The following is a 20530-nucleotide window of genomic DNA, read 5'->3' as shown; positions in this document are numbered from 1 at the left end:
TCTAATTATTTGTTCCAAGATATCCGAGGATACTGTCACACAATGATTGAGAGCTCTCCTACTCCACTACCACCTTTAATTTTCTATAATAAATGGTTCGATTTTATATAAATATGCATATGGCTTAGCTTATTGAACCATCTAACTGAAGTTTATGGCTTGTGAATCATGTTTACTCTCAGTTAAAAGCTTTATGAAATCATAACCATATGTTTTAGAAATATTAATAATATACCCCTCTAACTTGAAGGTTTTGGTATAATATACGGAAGAAATATTTTGAAAAGATAATTCGTAATTAATATATATGTCAATTACATGAAGCTTTGCTTATTGACAGGCTTTCAACATTAATTATACATGTAGAAATTTTTTTTTTCTCATAATTAATATGAGAACCAGCTAGCCAGTATAAAAATATTTTATAACGATGCCAATAATTGCGAGGACAACCATAAAGGATATTAGGTTAGATGTATAGTCCTCATGACATAAGAACCAACGCAAATTAATAGCCCTTTCATATCTCTACTTCACATGTTCAGGGTCTCACTCATAACTACTAATTAAATTTTGCACATAATTGATTAATTAATCCTGTCATGCATGTTTACAAATCAAAGCTAGCTATATAAGTTTTGGTTGGTGTGGCCATAATTATGATATATGGTTATGAAGACATGAGGAGGTGATTACTCCAAGCTCTAAACCATGCATGTATATATGTCAAATTTGATCGTGTAGAAAATGATGGTAATATTGCTAATCTTGAGTTTAGCTGTCGTATTAATTAATTTTTTACATGATGTTTATTTTTTTCTCTTGTTTCAATATTGGAGAAGATTAAAAAAAAACTCATTAATTATGTCCCATAAGCTTTTTATTGCGAGTGATTAATCCTGGCTTCCTTTGCTAAAAACATAGCGTGATCACTGTGGTTTGCTTTGTTACCATTTTTTAAGCTAATTAATTCTAAGTTTATTCTTAATTAGGCCAACTACTACCATTCCTCGACTTTTACTTCTCATATTCTCGTGTTTTTTAAAAGGAAAATGACGAAATTAATATGATCAATGCACGAGGAAATGACAATTAATCTTCTCTCATGCACATTGACCGACCACATTCCATCAATTATACAATTTACTCCGAACCCAGGAATATAATTAGTGTATCAAAATATACAAAGGGGACCATATAAATTTGCCCATGAATTATTTAAACGAAAAGACTGAAAGTGAAATGTGTCAATAACAAATAAAGGCGCGACATCACAATTATATTGATAGATCAAGCCACCCAAAACATGCAAATTAATTATACAATATTATAGTTATAATTTGCAATGAATATATAAAAGCTAGCTCAAAAAGCAATTATCTCAAAACAAGAAAGAATTTTCCGGCCCGTGACATAGAATCCCCTTTCCCCTACTTTCTCCGCCCACTTGTCCACTCCCTCCGTTGCAAGCAATTCAACCAAAAATAGACCAATGACCAAATAATATCGAATTTCCTACGTGGCAATCCAATCAACAAATCTCAACCCTCCATTTCCCTATAAATACACCCCCACCCAAAATCCATACCCACCCACTTACAACATGGCCAGACCCTCTCTCCTCCTCCTCCTCCTCGCTACACTTCAGATCCACTTCCTCATGCAGGCGAATGCTAGACCCGCATTCGCCTGCGTAGGCCCCACGAGCGGTCTTCCGTTCTGTAGGGTCAACCTACCGATAAAAGTGCGCGTTAGAGATCTTATTGGTCGTTTACATACTAATGAGAAAATAAGATTGTTGGTCAATAATGCAGCCGGCGTGCCTAGGCTCGGCATTAACGGGTATGAATGGTGGTCGGAGGCATTGCACGGTGTTTCGAACACGGGTCCCGGAGTTAAATTCGGGGGTCAGTTTCCGGGTGCAACTAGTTTTCCTCAAGTGATCACTACTGCGGCTTCGTTTAATGCTACGTTATGGGAGCACATTGGAAGAGTAAGTTTGCGCTTTTTTTTTTTTTTTTTTTTCTTTCTGTTTCTAGAGTTTTATGGTCACCGGCGGTTACCGGACAACGGTGACAGTTGAGTTAGCGGGTCCGGGTCTGTCGTGATCGGAATACCACCACACCCGAATCTCTTGGCCAATGCATGGTCCGAGACGTTTTGTAGTGGGGTCCACTTGATATATTCACTCTAATTGTTTCTTTTTCTTTTTTCTTTTTTCATTGACGTGATGAAACTTTTATAGAAGTTAGTTTTGAAAGATAATGTACTAAAGATTCAAGCCGAATTAACTTCTTCATGAGTTGCATGAACTTTAAATGTTTGTCTACTTAAGTGATTTAAGTGTTTACTTACATGTATTAATAAAGGAGATCAATGCAATATTTACCATAGACAAAAAGGATCGTGACAATATTCATAATAGGCAAGAAGATCATTGCAATATTCAAAATATGTTGCAAAATCTAAGTGATAGCATTTTTCTTTTATAAATTTCATAATTCATAAACCATGATATTTTTGCTTTAACAGTTTATCTATATTAGAAATGTGATTTTTTTTTTTAAAATTACCTATGATTTGATGGGAATCACTTTTGATAAGTTTAATTTCAAATTTCCATTTAAATAATATTCATAAATAAAAAATATTAAGATTTTTATATAATATTCTATCACATTCATTAAACTTTTCGTCGATTCAAACGTTATTAGATGTGCACCACTTATACGGCATACAAATAAAAAATACGTCTAAAAATGTGAAGAGGGACCAATCTGGTATACTCCACAAACACAACTACTTCTTTTATATAATATTAAATTATGTCATAATCCGTGAATAAATTAACTTATACACCAAATGTAATCACATTATTCTTGAGAACTTTTTTCAGGGGCAGTAGTAGTAGTACCCACCAAAAACATATTGAACCCAAAAACATACAACCAAATAGCTGTAGTTTAGTTAAAGGAGGGTGAGAGTATCAATTGGGCTCCTAAGCCGCTGAGCCCACATGATGACAAGCTCTCGTGGTATTTATGGGAGATTCTAGCCAAGATCACGGGCATAACATTTCTATATCACGTGCGGACTCTGGGCAAATTCCATGTGAGGGGTACTCTGGTAAATTCAGTTGGTGCCAAGTTCCCATCAATTACTTGCTGCAATTGGATTGGATAAGGGCCCTAAAAGTTCGTGCTGGATTTGTTAAGGTGTCATTGACGGCCAGTTGATATATATATATATATAAAGTTTGAAATTTTAAATTAATTAATAAAAGTGAAATAAAGGGTTTAGAAAATAATCTAGTTGCGTATTTATTGCAGAGCAGAAATAAGTGCTTAATTAAAAAAAATTCAAGGTGAAAATAAATATTTTAATGTTTTGAAAGAACAATGAAAGTTCATGATTTTCTTTTTTTTAACTTACACCAAGTTACTACACTTAAATAAATATTGATGCTATGTGATATATGCATAAAAAATAGGTATGAATTGTTTATTGTCGCTTTATCTACCATTTTCTTCATTAAAAGGGTAATCGGAAGAAATGATATATACATGTCACGTGCATCTTTTGTTAATATAAAAATAATTATTTTGTAAGTCTTTTAAAAAAGGCATTATAAATCTGATTAGAATACTTCTCAAACACTGAAGATCGGATCTCTTGACGAATTTTTCAACCCGATGCTAATAAAAATGTATGCTATCGGAGGTAATTAGATGTTGAAATATAATCTTTATATTTTATCATTGACATGCATCATTGATTTGGACCTCACTTTCACATCATTTATAAGTTAGGTGATTTGTCCATTCTTCATTTGAGTAGTCACCAACTATTCATCAGTTAAAGAACCTTCTAACGACAGATGGGAGCATGATGAGACGTAGGGTCGAATCTAGAATTTTCAGTTCTGGGGAGACGAAAATTTTTTAATACAATTTTATTCATAAGAGATACACCACAACCCAAACAAAACGAGTAGAATAGTCAACATCAATATCATCAAACTATTTCAAAAGATGAAGACAAAAATTATGTAGAATGAATATATTTAATTTTTAAGGGAGGAGATTTTATAGAAACCACTCTATCTTTTTTTTCTCAAAATTTTGGAGGGGGAGGAGCGTGGACCCACCTAAACTGTATATAGATCCGCCCTAATGAGACTATATAGACTAATAGTCCAAACTCCCCCACGTTTACTGCAAAATAATTTCCAGGTTCCCTCTCAGACCCAATTCTAGGCCTAGAAATTAATGTGCGAATCTATCGTCTCCAACTATAAAAACAACAAACATATTTATTTATTTATTAACTTCTGTTCTATTTATTAAAGATTTCCCCCCATCTCGCACTCCCTACAAGAAAACAGATACAGCGCGTGAAAACAGAATCACCTAGCTCCTCTGGTGGTGGGCCGTGGGCCCCATATATCCCCAGCGGAACAAAAAATATTTATAAGTTTATCTTAGCAATTTACAAATTACAGTTAGTTGGTCAAAAAAATAAGAGGTAATTACAGTTTTAAAATTTTTATTGTTCTCTTTTAGAGAAGCTGTAATTCTCAAACTAAACTTTACTCTTTCTATAGTACAGAGCATTCAGATAGAATCCTTACTCCAGCTCGTTCGTGATAAAATTTGTACCATCACCTAGGCTCACTCTAGCACCGCCAGCACTGACACTATAACATGCGCAGGTGGTCTCGGACGAGGCAAGAGCGATGTACAACGGGGGCCAAGGCGGTCTGACCTACTGGAGCCCAAACGTGAACATATTCAGGGACCCACGGTGGGGGCGGGGCCACCGTACGGTGGGAAGAGTGGGTATCATAAGCTTAAGCTGGCTGCATGTTGCAAGCATTACACCGCCTATGATCTTGACAACTGGCAGGGTGTTGATAGATTCCATTTCAATGCTAAGGTACGCATGTCTCTATTTTTATTGAAATTGTATGTTTGTTCTTTATAAGGTTTCATATCGTGTATATTTATGATACATGAAAAGATAATCTTACAAGATTAAAATTAATGAAACTGTTTGGGATTTTTTTTTTTTAAATGTCATGAACTATATATGTTTATTTGTCACCGTGTGGCTTTTTTAAAAGTTAACTACACTCAATTTCCAAGAACTTAGATTTTTTGCAGTGAACCCCCAAAAACTTCCAAAATCACACTAAAGCCCCTACGTTATTGGGATTGCAGAAAACGCCCCAGCAAATTTTCGCATTTAGCAGATGACCCCCATTTAGGATCTAAAATATGTCGCAGAGACAAGATGTGGACTTTACATCATCGTCATGAGAGTAAGTTATCTGCAGAATTTAGAAACTTATTAGAAATTAATTTTCTACAATTCCAATAGCTATTAGGGGCGTAATGCGATTTAGGAAGTTTATAGGAAGTTTACTGCAAAGCACTCGAAATTACCAAATTTTAAACTATCGCGACTGACAGAGATCAGTATAATTCGACATGTAGACATTGGATAAAGAACAAAGTCTTTGGCGCAATCACTGTGAGAGTTGAACCACTCTTAAAGCCTGAGACAAAAAAATGTCCCTTGGCTCCTTATTTATTTATTTATTTATTTATTTATTCACTTTGACGGATGATGTCTAATTATCTAATTTCACTTATAAATTAATTAGACGACCGTCAGATGTTTATACAAAATTAATTTCTTGCTTAATTATATCTCAGGTGAGCAAGCAGGATCTAGAGGATACGTTTAATGTTCCCTTCAAGGCTTGTGTCCAGGAGGGGAAAGTGGCCAGCATAATGTGCTCCTACAACCAAGTGAACGGCGTTCCGACCTGTGCCGACCCTAACCTCCTCCGCAACACGATTCGCGGCGAATGGGGCCTCGACGGGTACATCGTCTCCGACTGTGATTCCGTCGGGGTCTTCTTCAACTCGCAACACTACACTAAAACGCCGGAAGATGCAGCTGCAGGGGCAATTAAAGCAGGTAAATTTAATAGCGACGGTTCGTATTATCTAGACAATGACGGGTCCGAAATTTTGTTGTAGCGGGGGTGTTGCTACATGGACCCAAATAGGGGACCCAAGACATGGGACATGTGATGTGTCACCATCCGATTGCATGATGTACTATTCATGAATAGTACACCATGCAATCGGATGGTGACACCTCACATATCTCATGCCTTGGGTTCCCAATTTGGGTCCTTGAGACATTAATGCAGTAGAAAACATTAACTTGATGTCTAATAAAAGGTATCTCGAAAGCAAAATAAGAAATTGTTGCTTAAAAACTTTGCCGTTGTTTTCCCTCTTGTCCTCTTTAGGTTTGGATTTGGACTGTGGGCCTTTCCTAGCCCAATACACCCAAGGGGCCCTAAACCAACGTAAAATAAGCGAGGCCGACGTCGACAATGCGCTTGCGAACACCCTCACGGTCCAGATGAGGCTCGGAATGTTTGACGGAGAGCCCTCAAAGCAGCCCTTCGGAAACCTCGGCCCACGAGACGTGTGCACCCCGGCCCATAAAAACCTCGCCCTCGAAGCCGCGCGTCAAGGAATCGTACTGCTGAAGAACGATCGTCGATCTCTTCCCCTCTCTCCCTCTCGCCTTCGTCACGTCGCAGTCATCGGGCCTAACGCCGACGTTACAGCGACGATGATCGGAAACTATGCTGGTAAAAGAGCAAACACCACTTGCAGCCCATTTACGGCCCAACGGGCCTTCTTGCATGCAGTGTTGATCATCCAACTCCTCCCGTTGTTTCCGTTGTAGGTGTCCCCTGTGGCTACACGAGCCCGCTTGAGGGCATTGGAAAATACGTGCGGACCAACCACCAAGCCGGATGCACTGACGTCTTTGTGGCGGCAGTCGAACCCATCGACGCTGCCGGTGACTGCCAGCTCGCCAGTCAGATGCGACGGTTTCTGTGGTCGGGCTGCGACCAGTCGATTGAGGCCGAGATGGTGGATCGAGCCACCCTCCTCCTACCGGGCCGACAGCAAGAGTTGGTGACCAAGGTCGCGGCGGCCTCCAGAGCCCAACCATCTTGGTACTGGTCTCCGGCCGGGCCATTGACATCTCTTTTGCGAAATAATAACCGAGAATTGGGGCCATCCTTGGGCCGGATACCCGGGCCAAGCTGGTGGGCTGGCTATTGCGGACGTTCTCTTCGGTGCCCACAATCCAGGTGACGCTTACAAATTCCAGCACCCAACAAAATGTTTAATTCGTTTTAGTTGTTGGTCCGAGCTCGTTTATGTAAATTTGGATTACCTGCAGGAGGAAAGCTCCCAGTGACATGGTACCCAGAGGAATTCATTCAGAAGGTGGCCATGACTGACATGAGCATGCGGGCCGACGCGGGCCGTAGCGGGCCGTAACTATCCGGGTCGGACCTACCGTTTTTACAAAGGCCCGGTAGTTTACCCGTACGGTCACGGTCTGAGCTACACCAAGTTCTCTCAGGCGATAGCCCAAGCTCCGGCCCAACTTACCGTTCAGCTCGATGGCCGTCGGGCTGCTGCCGTCTTAAACTCGACCGGACCGAACCGGGCGGTGCGGGTCAGCCACTTGGCATGCGACAGCTTGTCCGTACTGGTACACGTGGACGTCAGGAACGAGGGAGATATGGACGGGGCCCACACGGTGATGGTGTACTCGAGCCCACCGGAAGGACACCTGGCCCCGCAGAAGCAGCTCATTGCTTTCGAGAAGGTACACGTGGCGGGGCCGGCGGGCAAGCGAGAGTGGTGTTTGGTGTTGACGTTTGTAGGGATCTTAGCTTCGCTGACGTGTACGGGATCCGAAGGGTTCCGATTGGTGATCACGGCCTCGAAATCGGGGGTTTGAGTCACTCGCTATCTTTGAAAGCGGAGACAAAGCGCTAAACTTGGGGGGGCAATATGACGAATTTGCCCTCACACAACTCAGGAAGTGACGACTGGGTACTCGATCACAAGGTCGAAGGTTTATTAAGTAGGTAGATGTAGAAAAAAAAAAACAGAAAGCGCGTTTGTTTTTAGGAAACGAAAATTTCAGAATTGTTTACGATTCACGCTCTAAAAGGAATAGGGCAAGTATTCAATTCAAAAGAAATTGTGTGTTTTTTAATTGAAATGGGGAACAATTAATGTCTCCATATAAATAAAGTTTTAGGGGGTGTTGCATAAGATTATCTTTGTAATTAAGGGAAGGATTACTGTCTCTTTCTAAAAGCAACTTTATAAGGTAAAAAAGAAAGGTTTGGAGTTCATTTAATCTCAATAATTTATTAGTATCACCAAATTTACACCAATCTATATCATCTCAACAAATGTTTTAGACCTTTCTCATTCTCTGAACTGAAGTACAAGTCACTCAACAGGCCAGCGAGGTGTTCTCAACTCTTCATGAGAGGAGCATGAGCACAATTTTAACATTTTCAACTGCCTACTGTATGGTTGAGGACGCTCCGCTTGCATGTGCAGTGTTCCATGGGGTTCATGTTCTTTTAAAATATTTGTGTCAAAAAGGTAAACATTTTATTGAAGGTAAACCTTTTGTAAAATTCACAAAACATTCTTAAGTTTCGCTGTTTAGATATAACCCCCTTAATTATTGTAGAAAGTACAAAACTCCTCTTAATTTTGAGGGTTTACTTCGTTAAACACTCTGAATGTTTTCTATTCCACTAAATTCTTTGAGGATTTTTCATCTTAATTCTTCATAGTGACACTATGAAGTCTAACGTGCTACGTGCCGGGACTCACAAAAAAAAAGTATCACTCGACACTCAAAAATCACCCTTTTATTCTTTTCCATTATTTCCATTATTTTTTAGGTTTTTGTGATATTTTAACTAGCTGAATTTGAGAGTGTTAATTTTGGAGGTGAATGTATTTAGTGGAATAGAGCAAGTACAAGGAGGCTATGTGAAAACTCTCAAAGTTAAGGGAACTTTTGTACCTATTAAAATAGGTAGTAAGGGAGGTTATCGCAAAAAAGACCGAATTTAATGGGAAAATTTTGTACTTTTTAAAATAGTCAGTTGAAGGGAGGCAATCTCAAGAAGGCCGAACTTAAAGGCTATGTGAAAAATCTCTCAAAGTTAAGGGAAATTTTGTACCTATTATTTTTTAAATTTACCCCTTTATTATCATGAATTATTCATGAGTGTCCAAAATACATTCTATGTGATTATCAAGCTTCCTTGTACAGAACTTAATTTGGATTCCGCCTCACTTTTATATATTATATTCTTCTGTATTTCTTTATATCTTTGAAGGTGTTACTGCAGAATATTAACCCCCCAACCCCAACCCCAACCCCAACCCCAAAATTGTTTTAAATATGTGATAGTGGAGGAAATTGAATCAATTTGGAAAAGCAACGCAGTGTGGAAGATTCTTGCTCTGAAAAAGGAGTGTGAATACTTTAGCAGTTTATACAAAAGTATTACATCATCAAGGGGCTGTTTGTTTGCCCAAAAAAAAATAAGGAAATCAAAGAATAGGAGATGAGATGAGATGAGTTGTCACTATATTATGTTGCGCGCAGCGAAATTTCGGCAGCACTTCGGCAGCACAACAAGAGAGTCAGGTCGCAATAAGAATTCTTGTTTCTCAAAGGGAACAAGAATCTGAAGCCTAATATCTCATCAAAGTGGGATATTAGCTCTTCCTCTCGTCAGCTCTAGGACTGCGCATCGAGGGAACCTAAAAGTTATTACAAATCACACAAATAGCAGTACAATCAATTTTTACGTGGTTCGGTAAATTACCTACGTCCACGGGGCAAGGAGGGGGAGAGATCCACTAATAGAGGGAGAGAATACAACTAGGGTTTACAATCACTCACAATCTAAACCCTCAAACAAACTCTCTCAAATCCCTCACAAACTCTCTCTACAAAAAAGGATGCACCAAAAAAAAACCATAAAAGAAAAGCCTCTTCTATTCTTTTCTTTTGCACCTTCTCTGTAGCCGCAACACACGACAAAAACCCTCTGCACCAAGCCCTTGCAGCCGCCAATCAAAAAGGACTCCTTGCTTACCTAAAACCTAATAAAATATCATTTATATAGGCAGCAGCAGGAGAAAACGCGTGTCTATGTTGAAAAACGCGGCTCAAAATCAATTCGTGGGCCTGGGCCTATCAGGTCCGTTCACAATTCTCCACATCGGTGAAGTTTCTTCTAAAAAACTGAGCCAACACCATAGCATCCAAATGTCCCACTTGTTATGGCTAGTAAAAACTTAATCCACAACAAGTTGAGAACCCGAACGAGATTCTAAACAATCTCACCCCATCAACAAATCCAAACCGGCTGCATCTGAAAGACTGCCTACGTATCCTCTTGCCCAAGGAATCAAGTCGCCCGTAGTTCACTCAAATGGCCGCCAACAGCCTCAACAATCACGAATATGTAACAAGTTTCGACAATGATCAAACTTGTTGCTCAGAACCACCTTAGTGAGCATATCTGCCAGATTATCATTCGTGTGGACTTTCACAATCTCCACATCGCCATCTTCAAGAACATCTCGAACGAAGTGATAACGAACATCAATGTGCTTCGTCCTCGCATGAAAAACCTGATTCTTCGCCAAATAGATAGCACTCATGCTATCACAATGAATAGTGACGGATCTCTGCGATATACCAAGTTCCTCCAAAAGTACTCGAAGCCAAATAGCCTCCTTCACAGCCTCCGTAACTGCCATATACTCTGCCATCCTCTGCCGCCGTCGTAGACAAAGCCACCATAGACTGTAAGGTGCATCTCCAACACACCGGCGTACGGGTCAAAGTAAACACATACCCCGTAGTAGACCGACGCTTATCCAAATCCCCGACATAATCCGAATCAACATAACCAATGCATAATTGCCCACCTTTAGTGTCCCGCTCATAAACCAAACCAACATTGAGCGTACCTCGAATGTACCTCAAAATCCATTTCACGGCGTCCCAATGACCCACTCCTGGATCGTGCATGTATCTTGATATCATGCTTACCGTCTGTGACAAATCTGGCCTCGTACATACCATCGCGTACATCAAGCTCCCAACCGCACTCGCATATGGAGTCTTCAACATCAACTCTCTATCTTCAACTGACTTTGGTGAAAGACCAGCTGAAAGCTTCAAATGGGCTCCCAAAGGTACACTAACTGGCTTCGTATTCATGCTAACATGGAATCGCTGTAGAACCTTCTTCAAATAAGCCACTTGTGTCAAACAAATTCTGCCCTTCTTCTTATCTCTGCCGATCTCCATCCCTAGAATGCCAAACAAATTCTGCCCTTCTTCTTATCTCTGCCGATCTCCATCCCTAGAATGCGCTTCGCCTCACCCAAATCCTTCATCTCAAACTCTTTTGAAAGCTGAACTTTCAATTCATCTATAGCTGACCTGGAAATAGAGGCAACCAACATGTCGTCGACATAGAGCAACAAATAAATATACGCACCTCCTTTCAACTTACGAAAATATACGCAAGGATCAAACTGGCTCCGAGTGTACGAATGACCAATCATAAAACTATCAAATCGCCTATACCACTGTCGAGGAGACTGCTTCAAACCGTATAGCGATTTCTTCAACCTGCAAACTAATTTTTCCTTCCCTGCAGCTCGGAATCCCAATGGCTGAGTCATATATATTTCTTCATCAAGATCACCATGAAGAAATGCCGTCTTCACATCCAACTGATCTAACTCTAATCTATACTGTGCCACCAAAGCTAGCAAAATCCGAATCGAAGAGTGCTTCACCACTGGAGAGAAAACCTCATTATAGTCAATACCTTCCTCCTGTGCATAGCCCTTCGCAACCAACCTAGCTTTGAACCTCAATGGAGTGCCCTCAATGCCCTCCTTCTTCATGTATACCCACTTGCAACCAATTGCCTTCCGTCCCTTTGGAAGCTCAACAAGCTCCCATGTATCATTCTTATGAAGAGATCCCATCTCCTCCTGCATAGCCACCTGCCACGAATCAGTCTTCGAACTCTGTTCGGCCTCTCTGAATGTAGTAGGCAGCAACTCATCGATACTCTCCACCGGAAGTGCATACGCAACTGTGTCGGCATACCGTGCTGGCATCTGTATGTTTCTCCTCTGTCTCCGAATCGCAATAGAATCTTGAACCTGAGCCGTCGGTTCCTGATCCTGCACATTTGTACTCGTATCCTCCATGTCACCGCCGTGCTCGCCTGGCATCACCTCAGTCGGCACCTGCATGGATACTGTACCATCTGGACAATGTGGAGCTGCATCGATCTCCACCACCTGCGATATCTCCTCCATCGGGTCGCTCTCCACCTGATGAGAGCTGGGAAGCTTCAAGATAGAAGCCTCATCGAATGTGACGTACCTACTCAACACAATCTTCTTATCCACTGGATCCCAAAGTTTGTATCCCTTGACACCACGCTTGAATCCTACAAATATGGCCTTCTTAGCTCGAGGTTCCAATTTATCAGTTCTAACATGATAATATGCAGGGCACCCAAATACCTTGAGCTGGTCATAATCATGTGCTGGCTTTCCCGACCACATCTCCATAGGGGTTTTCCCCTCAATCGCAGATGAAGGCAGCCTATTAATGAGGTGGCTCGCATATGTAAGTGCCTCAGCCCAAAAGATCTTCTCCAAACCACTCTGCGACAATAACCCGATTCAATCTCTCTGCCACCCCATTTTGCTGCAGTGTATGACTAACTGTGAAATGTCTCTCTATGCCCTCGTCTCGACATAGCTGCTGAAAGGGGTCAGAAGTATACTCACCACCGTTGTCGGATCGCAACGTCTTGATCTTTCTCTCAGTCTGCAGTTCCAAGTTGTCGGATCGCAACGTCTTGATCTTTCTCTCAGTCTGCAGTTCCAATCTCTTTTTCCACTCCACAAAAAAATCTAGGACTTCACTTTTTTTCGTCATGGTGTACACCCAACATCGCCTAGAATAGTCATCTACAAAAATGACGAACCAATATCGATCACCAAGTGATGCAGTCTTGGTAGGACCCCAAACATCTGTGTGCACGTAGTCCAGGATGCCTCTCGTCTGATGAATAGCAGTCCCGAACTTTACCTTCGTCTTCTTGCCAAGAACACAGTGCTCACAGAACTCAATCTTCCCACTCTTGGCTCCCTTCAATAGCCCCTGCTTGCACAATGCCTGCAGTGACTTTTCACCTGTGTGCCCCAACCTATAGTGCCAAAGTCTGCTCATGTCCGCTTCTGAAATAGCCGAAGCAACCTGGCCAATCTCGGTGCTTCCCTTCAGATAATACAAATTCTGACTGCGGACTCCCTTCATCACCACCAATGATCCCTTAGTAACCTTCGCTACAGTGTTTTCGAAAGTCACATTGAATCCCTTCGCCTCCAAAGCTCCAACTGAGATAAGATTTTTTTTCAGTTGAGGAACAAATCTCACCTCCTTCAACTCACGGACTACTCCATCGTGCATCCTAATCCGCACGGTACCTATCCCACAAACGCCACATGATTGATCATTTTCCATGACAACAACGCCCTCGTCGACTTTCTCAAAAGATGCAAACCAGTCTCGCCTAGGGGTTACATGAAAAATAGCGCCGGAATCAAGCATCCAATCTGATGCATCCACATAGTTCACCTCCGGAGTAATCAGTAGAGAAAAGCACGAATCATCGGAATCATCGCCTTTCGCAATATTCACCTCATTGACCTTCGGGCCATTTTTCTTGCTATTCTCCTTCTCTTTGATCTTTGGACAATCTCTTTTCCAATGTCCCTGCTCCTTACAGAATGCACATTGGTTCTTTGCTAATTGGTGGCGGCCTCTAGACTTTGACCTTCTTCTATTACCACCTTTCGGATATGGGCTTCTACCTCTCGTCGACAAGGCCTCGCCTGAAGTACTAGCGTGGGAAGTCTCCTTATCCTTCCTCCTCAAATCGTAGTTCGTCAATGCGTTAGTCACTTCACTATAGCTGATAGAAGATCTCCCGTTCAACAAAGTGAGCACGAAGGTATCATACTCCTCATCCGGTAAGGAGCCCAACAAAATAATCGCCTTGTACTCATCCGATATCTTCTCATCAACATTCGCCAAGTCCGACAACAACTTCGTATAGTTGTTCACATGAGCCGCAAGCGAGGTGCCTCTGGACATCTGGAATCTGAATAACCTACGCAGCAAGTGCAATCGGTTCTCAACACTCTTCGTAAGGTACTTATTGTTGAGAATTTCCCACATCTTCATCGCAGACGTACAGGATCTGATCACCCCACAAGCGTTCCTATTCATCTTCTCCCATACCGCCTCTTCATATTTAGGTGGTCTATCGTGGACCATAATGGTCTCCTCCAAGTTCTGAGCATTAAGCGCATCCTGTACGTCGCTCATCCACAAACCAAAGTTGATTTTGCCGTCATACTTCACCACACTAATCTTAGTGTTCTGAAAACCAACTTGTGTTGTACTCGCCATCGACTTGCTGCTTTCACCTTCTTCTCTCATTGCAAACTAACTCTAAATTGTAGAGAAAGAGCAAATTTGATAGAAATTAGGACCCATCCAACTAAACCCTAGATCGGATTCCAAATAGATCTCCTATCCACACGAGGAAAGCGAAATCTCCAACGGCAACTCCTAATGCTATCTCCACCGAAGCCTAGAACTCCAAGAACCAAGCTTCACACAAAATCTTCCTCCACCAAACTCCAAAACCCTAGATCTGAAATCTGGGCTCTGATACCACTTGTTACGCGCAGCGAAATTTCAGCAGCACTTCGGCAGCACAACAAGAGAGTCAGGTCGCAATAAGAATTCTTGTTTCTCAAAGGGAACAAGAATCTGAAGCCTAATATCTCATCAAAGTGGGATATTAGCTCTTCCTCTCGTCAGCTCTAGGACTGCGTGTCGAGGGAACCTAAAAGTTATTACAAATCACACAAATAGCAGTACAATTAATTTTTACGTGGTTCGGCAAATTGACTACGTCCACGGGGCAAGGAGGGGGAGAGATCCACTAATAGAGGGAGAGAATACAACTAGGGTTTACAATCACTCACAATCTAAACCCTCAAACAAACTCTCTCAAATCCCTCACAAACTCTCTCTACAAAAAAGGATGCACAAAAAAAAACCCTAAAAGAAAAGCCTCTTCTTTTCTTTTCTTTTGCACCTTCTCTGTAGCCGCAACACACCACAAAAACCCTCTGCACCAAGCCCTTGCAGCCGCCAATCAAAAAGGACTCCTTGCTTACCTAAAACCTAATAAAATATCATTTATATAGGCAGCAGCAAGAGAAAACGCGTGCCTATGTTGAAAAACGCGGCTCAAAATCAATTCGTGGGCCTGGGCCTATCAGGTCCTTTCACATATTATTGGATGATGTGGGTGAGTTTTAAAAAAAACTTGTTTTGAGGTTGTTTGTTTGGCTAAAAAAGAAGAAAATCAAAGAATATGATATGAGTGATTATAAACCCTAGTTGTAATCTCTTCCTCTAATAGTAGATCTCCCCCTCCTTACCCCGTGGACGTAGGCAATTTGCCGAACCACGTAAAAATTAATTGTACTGCTATCTGTGTGATTTGTAATAGCTTTTAGGTTCACTCGACAGGTCAGTCCTAGAACTAATAAGAGGAAGAGCAGATATCTCATTTGGTTGAGATATTTTGCTTCAGATTCTTGTTTCCTTGGTGAGACGAGAATTCTTATTGCGACCTAACTCTCTTGTTGTGATGCCGAAGTACTGTCGAAATTTCCACTGCGCGCAACAAGTGGTATCAGAGCCCAGATTTCAGATCTAGGGTGTTTTGGATTAGGTGGAGGAAGATTCAGTTGGAAGCTTAGTTCTTCGAGTTCTAGGCTTCGGTGGAGATAGGATTTAAAGTTGCCGTTGGAGATCTCGCTTTCCTCGTGTGTGTTGTCGTCAAAAATTGGTTTTGCTGTGGAATTCATTATATCTTCAGTCGATTACAATAAATTCAAAAAAACAGATAGCCTTTTTATAAGACTTCTTTTACACAACAAAAGAAAAATTACAACTCTTGAGAAACAAACGCAGGATTGTTGTTTGGATCGCTGCTTGCGTGGGATCTTTGCCTGTGCCGGGGGTACGTTAGCCCGTGGACCACCAAATCACAGATTCTGATTGAATCGTGAGGGGTTTATGATTCTGACTTCATTTATCGAAGTGAGAACTTGAAACGATATCTTATCAAGGTAAGATAGTCGTTCTTCTTGAAACGATATCTTATCAAGGTAAGATAGTCGTTCTTCTTGAAATCAAGTCAAAGCCTGAATATCAAGGAGATGCCGAAGCTTGAGTACTCTGTCCTCTCTGCTCTGAAGTGCTCTCAAAATGATCAGCCCTCGTCAGAAATGACCCTAGGAGGGTATTTATAACCTCCAAGAACAGTTGGCGAAAAATAGGCTCGCGAGACAGCATTTGCTGTCTCGGCTGTCGAGACAGTGTTTGCTGCCGCGAGACAGTAAACGCTGTCTCGGAAACAGTAACCGTCAGGCAGTTTTCGTTTTAACTGCCTTCCCACGTTTCAAACTCCGTTATTTTGGCAGTTATCCACGTGATTCTCGCCCACGACGTTTCCCACGCTCTTGAACAGTTAGTGGCCACGTATAGGGCAGTTACAAAGGCGGTTTTGACCATCTGAAAGCTGTCTCACACGCGAGACAGTAAATCCTGTCTCACACGGCGAGACAGTAAAGACTGTCTAGCGTGGGCGAGACAGTAAAAGTCTGTCTCGCCCGCGAGACAGTAAAGACTGTCTCGCACGGCGAGACAGTCAAGTCTGTCTCGCGTGCGAGACAGTAAAGACTGTCTCGCGTGCGAGACAGTCTATACTTGTGTTCTTTTTGACATTTTGGATGACTTCCTTTTGAGCTGTGTTTGGATATCTCTCAGCATTTTTTGACGCCTACAGATACCCCCTCCAAAGTATTCCAGACTCAATCTTTTATAGAGGAGTTCTGGGATGCTTTGGATAAGATAGGTCTTACTTATGATCCTTTCAATGCTTGGTTGGGTAGATCGTATAGAAGAACCTGTAAATGGCTTCAACACTTGATCTCTTTGTCTCTCAGTCTATTCAGTGCTTTGTAGAATAGCTAAGGTCCTTTCGGCATGGCGTTCATCGCTTGACCGTCGTCGAGATTTTGAATTGAAGCTGGAATTTGTACTTCTGAATTCAGCTTTTGTCATCAAATTGATACCGCATTGTTAATTACTGTATCAGTCTTCATAGGAACACAGTTTATACCCATGTATTTTTTGGAGTTCTCGGGAAATAATTTAATCTCGTATACCCGTTGGGAGGTAACCAGGTTATTCTTAAGAATATTTTGAGTGATATTCTCCAGAAACTTCCTGTTGAGGGTAAGGAAACAGTTTAGACTCGTGTACCTATTGGAGTATTCAGATTATTCTTGAGAATATTCCGAGTAATATTCTCCAGAAACTTCCTGTTGAGGGTAGGGAAACAGTTTAGACTCGTGTACCTATTGGAGTATTTTGGTCTCTTTTTTGTTGGTAGAGATGAACCCGATGATGGAGAGGAAGAATTTTACATTCTATCTCCTGATCTCTTGTTTGTTGGTAGAGATGAACCCGGAATCGGAGAGGAAGAAATTTATATTCTATCTCCTAGTCTCTTGTTTGTTGGTAGAGATGAACCCGATGATGGAGAGGAAGAATTTTATATTCTATCTCCTAGTCTCTTGTTTGTTGGTATGATGGAGAGGAAGAATTTTATATTCTATCTCCTGGTCTCTTGTTTGTTGGTAGAGATAAACCCGGTGATGGAGAGGAAGAATTTTATATTCTATCTCCTGGTCTCTTTTTGTTGGTAGAGATGAACCCGATGATCGGAGAGGAAGAATTTTATATTCTATCTCCTGGTGCAAAGAAAAACTCCAAGTGGGATCTCCACTTAGAGAATCTGGACAGGTTTGAATAATCCTAACTGTCATAAGGTTTGATTATTCAACTGAAAGTGGATCTCTCGTTCATGGAAGGAACCGAGAGGGGATTTTGGTTGTGGTCCTAACTGAATAAGGTTTTAACCAAGTAGGAGTTTTGAGACGATCCTAACTGTTTAAAGTTTTGATCGTTCAATTTGAGTGGACCTCTCGTTCATGGAAGGAATCGAGAGGGGATTTTGGCTTTGGTCCTAACTGTTTAAAGGTTTGACCAGATGTGAGTTTGATACGATCCTAACTGTTTAAAGGTTTGATCGTTCAATTTGTGGGCCTCTCGTTCATGAAAGGAATCGAGAGGGGATTTTGGATTTGGTCTTAACTGTTTAAAGGTTTGACCAGATGTGAGTTTGATACGATCCTAACTGTTTAAAGGTTTGATCGTTCAATTTGTGGACCTCTCGTTCATGGAACGAATCGAGAGGGGATTTTAGCTTTGGTCCTAACTGTTTAAAGGTTTGACCAAAATAGGAATTTAAGACGATCCTAACTGTTTAAAGGTTTGATCACTCAATTTATGGACCTCTTGTTCATGGAAGAAATCGAGAGGGGATTTGGCTTTGGTCCTAACTGTTTAAAGGTCTGACCAAATAAGGGTTTGAGACGATCCTAACTGTTTAAAGGTTTGATCGTTCAATTTGTGGACCTCTCGTTCATGGAAGGAATCGAGAGGGGATTTTGGATTTGGTCTTAACTGTTTAAAGGTTTGACCAAAATATGAGTTTTGTGAGGGAAGATTGATTTAAAGAGGTGATCGAATCTCATCTCAGCAAAAGAGTGTTCGGAAACCATAATAGGAGTTTAGTATTTATCATTTTGTTCATAATAATCGGGTTATCCCTAAGAATATTATATTTAACATTCTTCCGGGAACTTGCCGTTACATGAATTATCGACCCCCAGCTTTCTTTGCAAAACTGGGTATAACGAGGAGTACATCCTCCTCAGTCGCATGCTCGGGTTATCCTTAAGAATATAAGATTCTCTAGGAACTTCCCGTTACATAAATCATCCACCCCCAGCTTCCTTTGTGAAGCTGAGTTTACCATTGTATTTAGTTGGATGATCGAGAAGCAGTTTATACTCGTATACTCTTTGGAGTGATGGAAAACAGTTTATACTCGTGTATCCAATGGAGTAGTATGGTCGTCTTTACTCGACTTCTTTCGTCGTTATGACGCCGGAGTCAATTAGGGCTTGGATCTTGTTTTTGAGTTCAAAGCAAATCTCGGTGGGATGAAGAACCCTTCTGTGGTACGCACAATAGTTTGGATCCGTAATCCTCTTAGCTCCATCCTGATCTTTAATAGGTGGTAGCTCGATTTTGTCATTAGCGAGGAGGTATTCCAATATGGCTGGAGCTTCATCATCTTCGAAAGAATACTCCTTTTGAAACCTCAGATCGAGAGTCGCATTCTCAACGATTGCAGATGTCATTGGTTGGCCTCTCTCAGCTTTCTTTCTTTTAAGAAAGTGCTCAGCTTGTTCACCCCGAGATTTTAACTCCTTCCAAGTTGTGGATGGCACGACCCCCAGAGCTTCCAGGACATCGATGGAAAGGTTATTGTGGCATGTTTGCAGGATGAACTCCTCTGTAATAGGATCTCTGCAATTCATTGCTTTGTTACGGAAACGTTTGACAAAATTGTCAACTGACTCTCCGTCTTTTTGCTTCTCATCCAAAAGGGTTCCGATTGACACTTCGGTGTCATCATCGAAGAAATTACTGAGGAACAAACTTTCCATGTTATCCCAGCAATTGATGCTCCCTGGCTTGAGCCGTCGGTACCAATCGAAGGCGGGCCCGCGAAGGGTGCCAACGAATGACCGGACCATTAAAGCCTCGTTTCCAGAGATCATGCCCAAATGAGACTTGAAATAAATCAAGTGCTGAATCGGCGAACTCTTCCCCTCAAACGGTGTGAAGTTAATCAGATTGAACTTTGTCGGATACGGTATTGAATCTTATTCTCTTGGATAGGGACATGGAATACCCGTCCTCTTCACTTCTTGAGCCGTCATCAAAGCGTTGACTTTGTTTTCAAGCTCTTTCATTTTCCCGTCATCGTCTATGTCTTCATTCGAATGACGTTGAGGAGAATGAGTTAGACCACCCCCTGTGAGAGGTGCTATTGAACCACCCCCAATCTCGTTATTAGGAGAATCCGGTAGACCACCCCAGCGTTATTGCTATTGGGAGGTGTATCAGCCATAATGACTTCATCCACTTCTGGATCGCTGTCATCTATAACATTACGAGTGTGATGGCTGGATTCAGCTCGCTGACTGAACTCAGGGGGTTGAGGCCGTTGAGCTAGCAATTCTCTCATTTGTTGGATAGCTAACTCCATTTCTGTCTTCACTTCAGCTCTAATTTCTTCACGTTGTTTGGCTAGAGCTTCTTGAAGTATTTGAACGAACTAATCAGAGGTGATTGTGAGTACTTCTCTGATTTGTCCTATGCTAGATGATGTATCATCCGAAGCGATCGCAGAACAAGTGTCCGAGAGCTCATCCTCTGATGACATCCCTTCATGCATTCTCCTGATAGATCCTAG

The 20530-nt window shown here is 41.5% G+C and overlaps 1 protein-coding gene across 1 annotated transcript; it reads left to right on the top strand.

The window, feature by feature from the left end:
• Positions 1606-8254, top strand: LOC109819692 (beta-D-xylosidase 1-like). Its single transcript, XM_020385510.1, is given in 11 exon segments — positions 1606-1993; positions 4712-4829; positions 4832-4935; positions 5718-5985; positions 6326-6676; positions 6775-7035; positions 7038-7115; positions 7118-7189; positions 7282-7370; positions 7372-7728; positions 7731-8254. Coding segments are annotated over 11 exon segments (2190 nt in total). The 5' UTR covers positions 1606-1660; the 3' UTR covers positions 7890-8254.

Source organism: Asparagus officinalis, chromosome 8 (assembly GCF_001876935.1).
Source record: "Asparagus officinalis chromosome 8, Aspof.V1, whole genome shotgun sequence".
Classification (NCBI taxonomy): domain Eukaryota; kingdom Viridiplantae; phylum Streptophyta; class Magnoliopsida; order Asparagales; family Asparagaceae; genus Asparagus; species Asparagus officinalis.
This window is presented reverse-complemented; position numbering and strand designations above follow the sequence as displayed.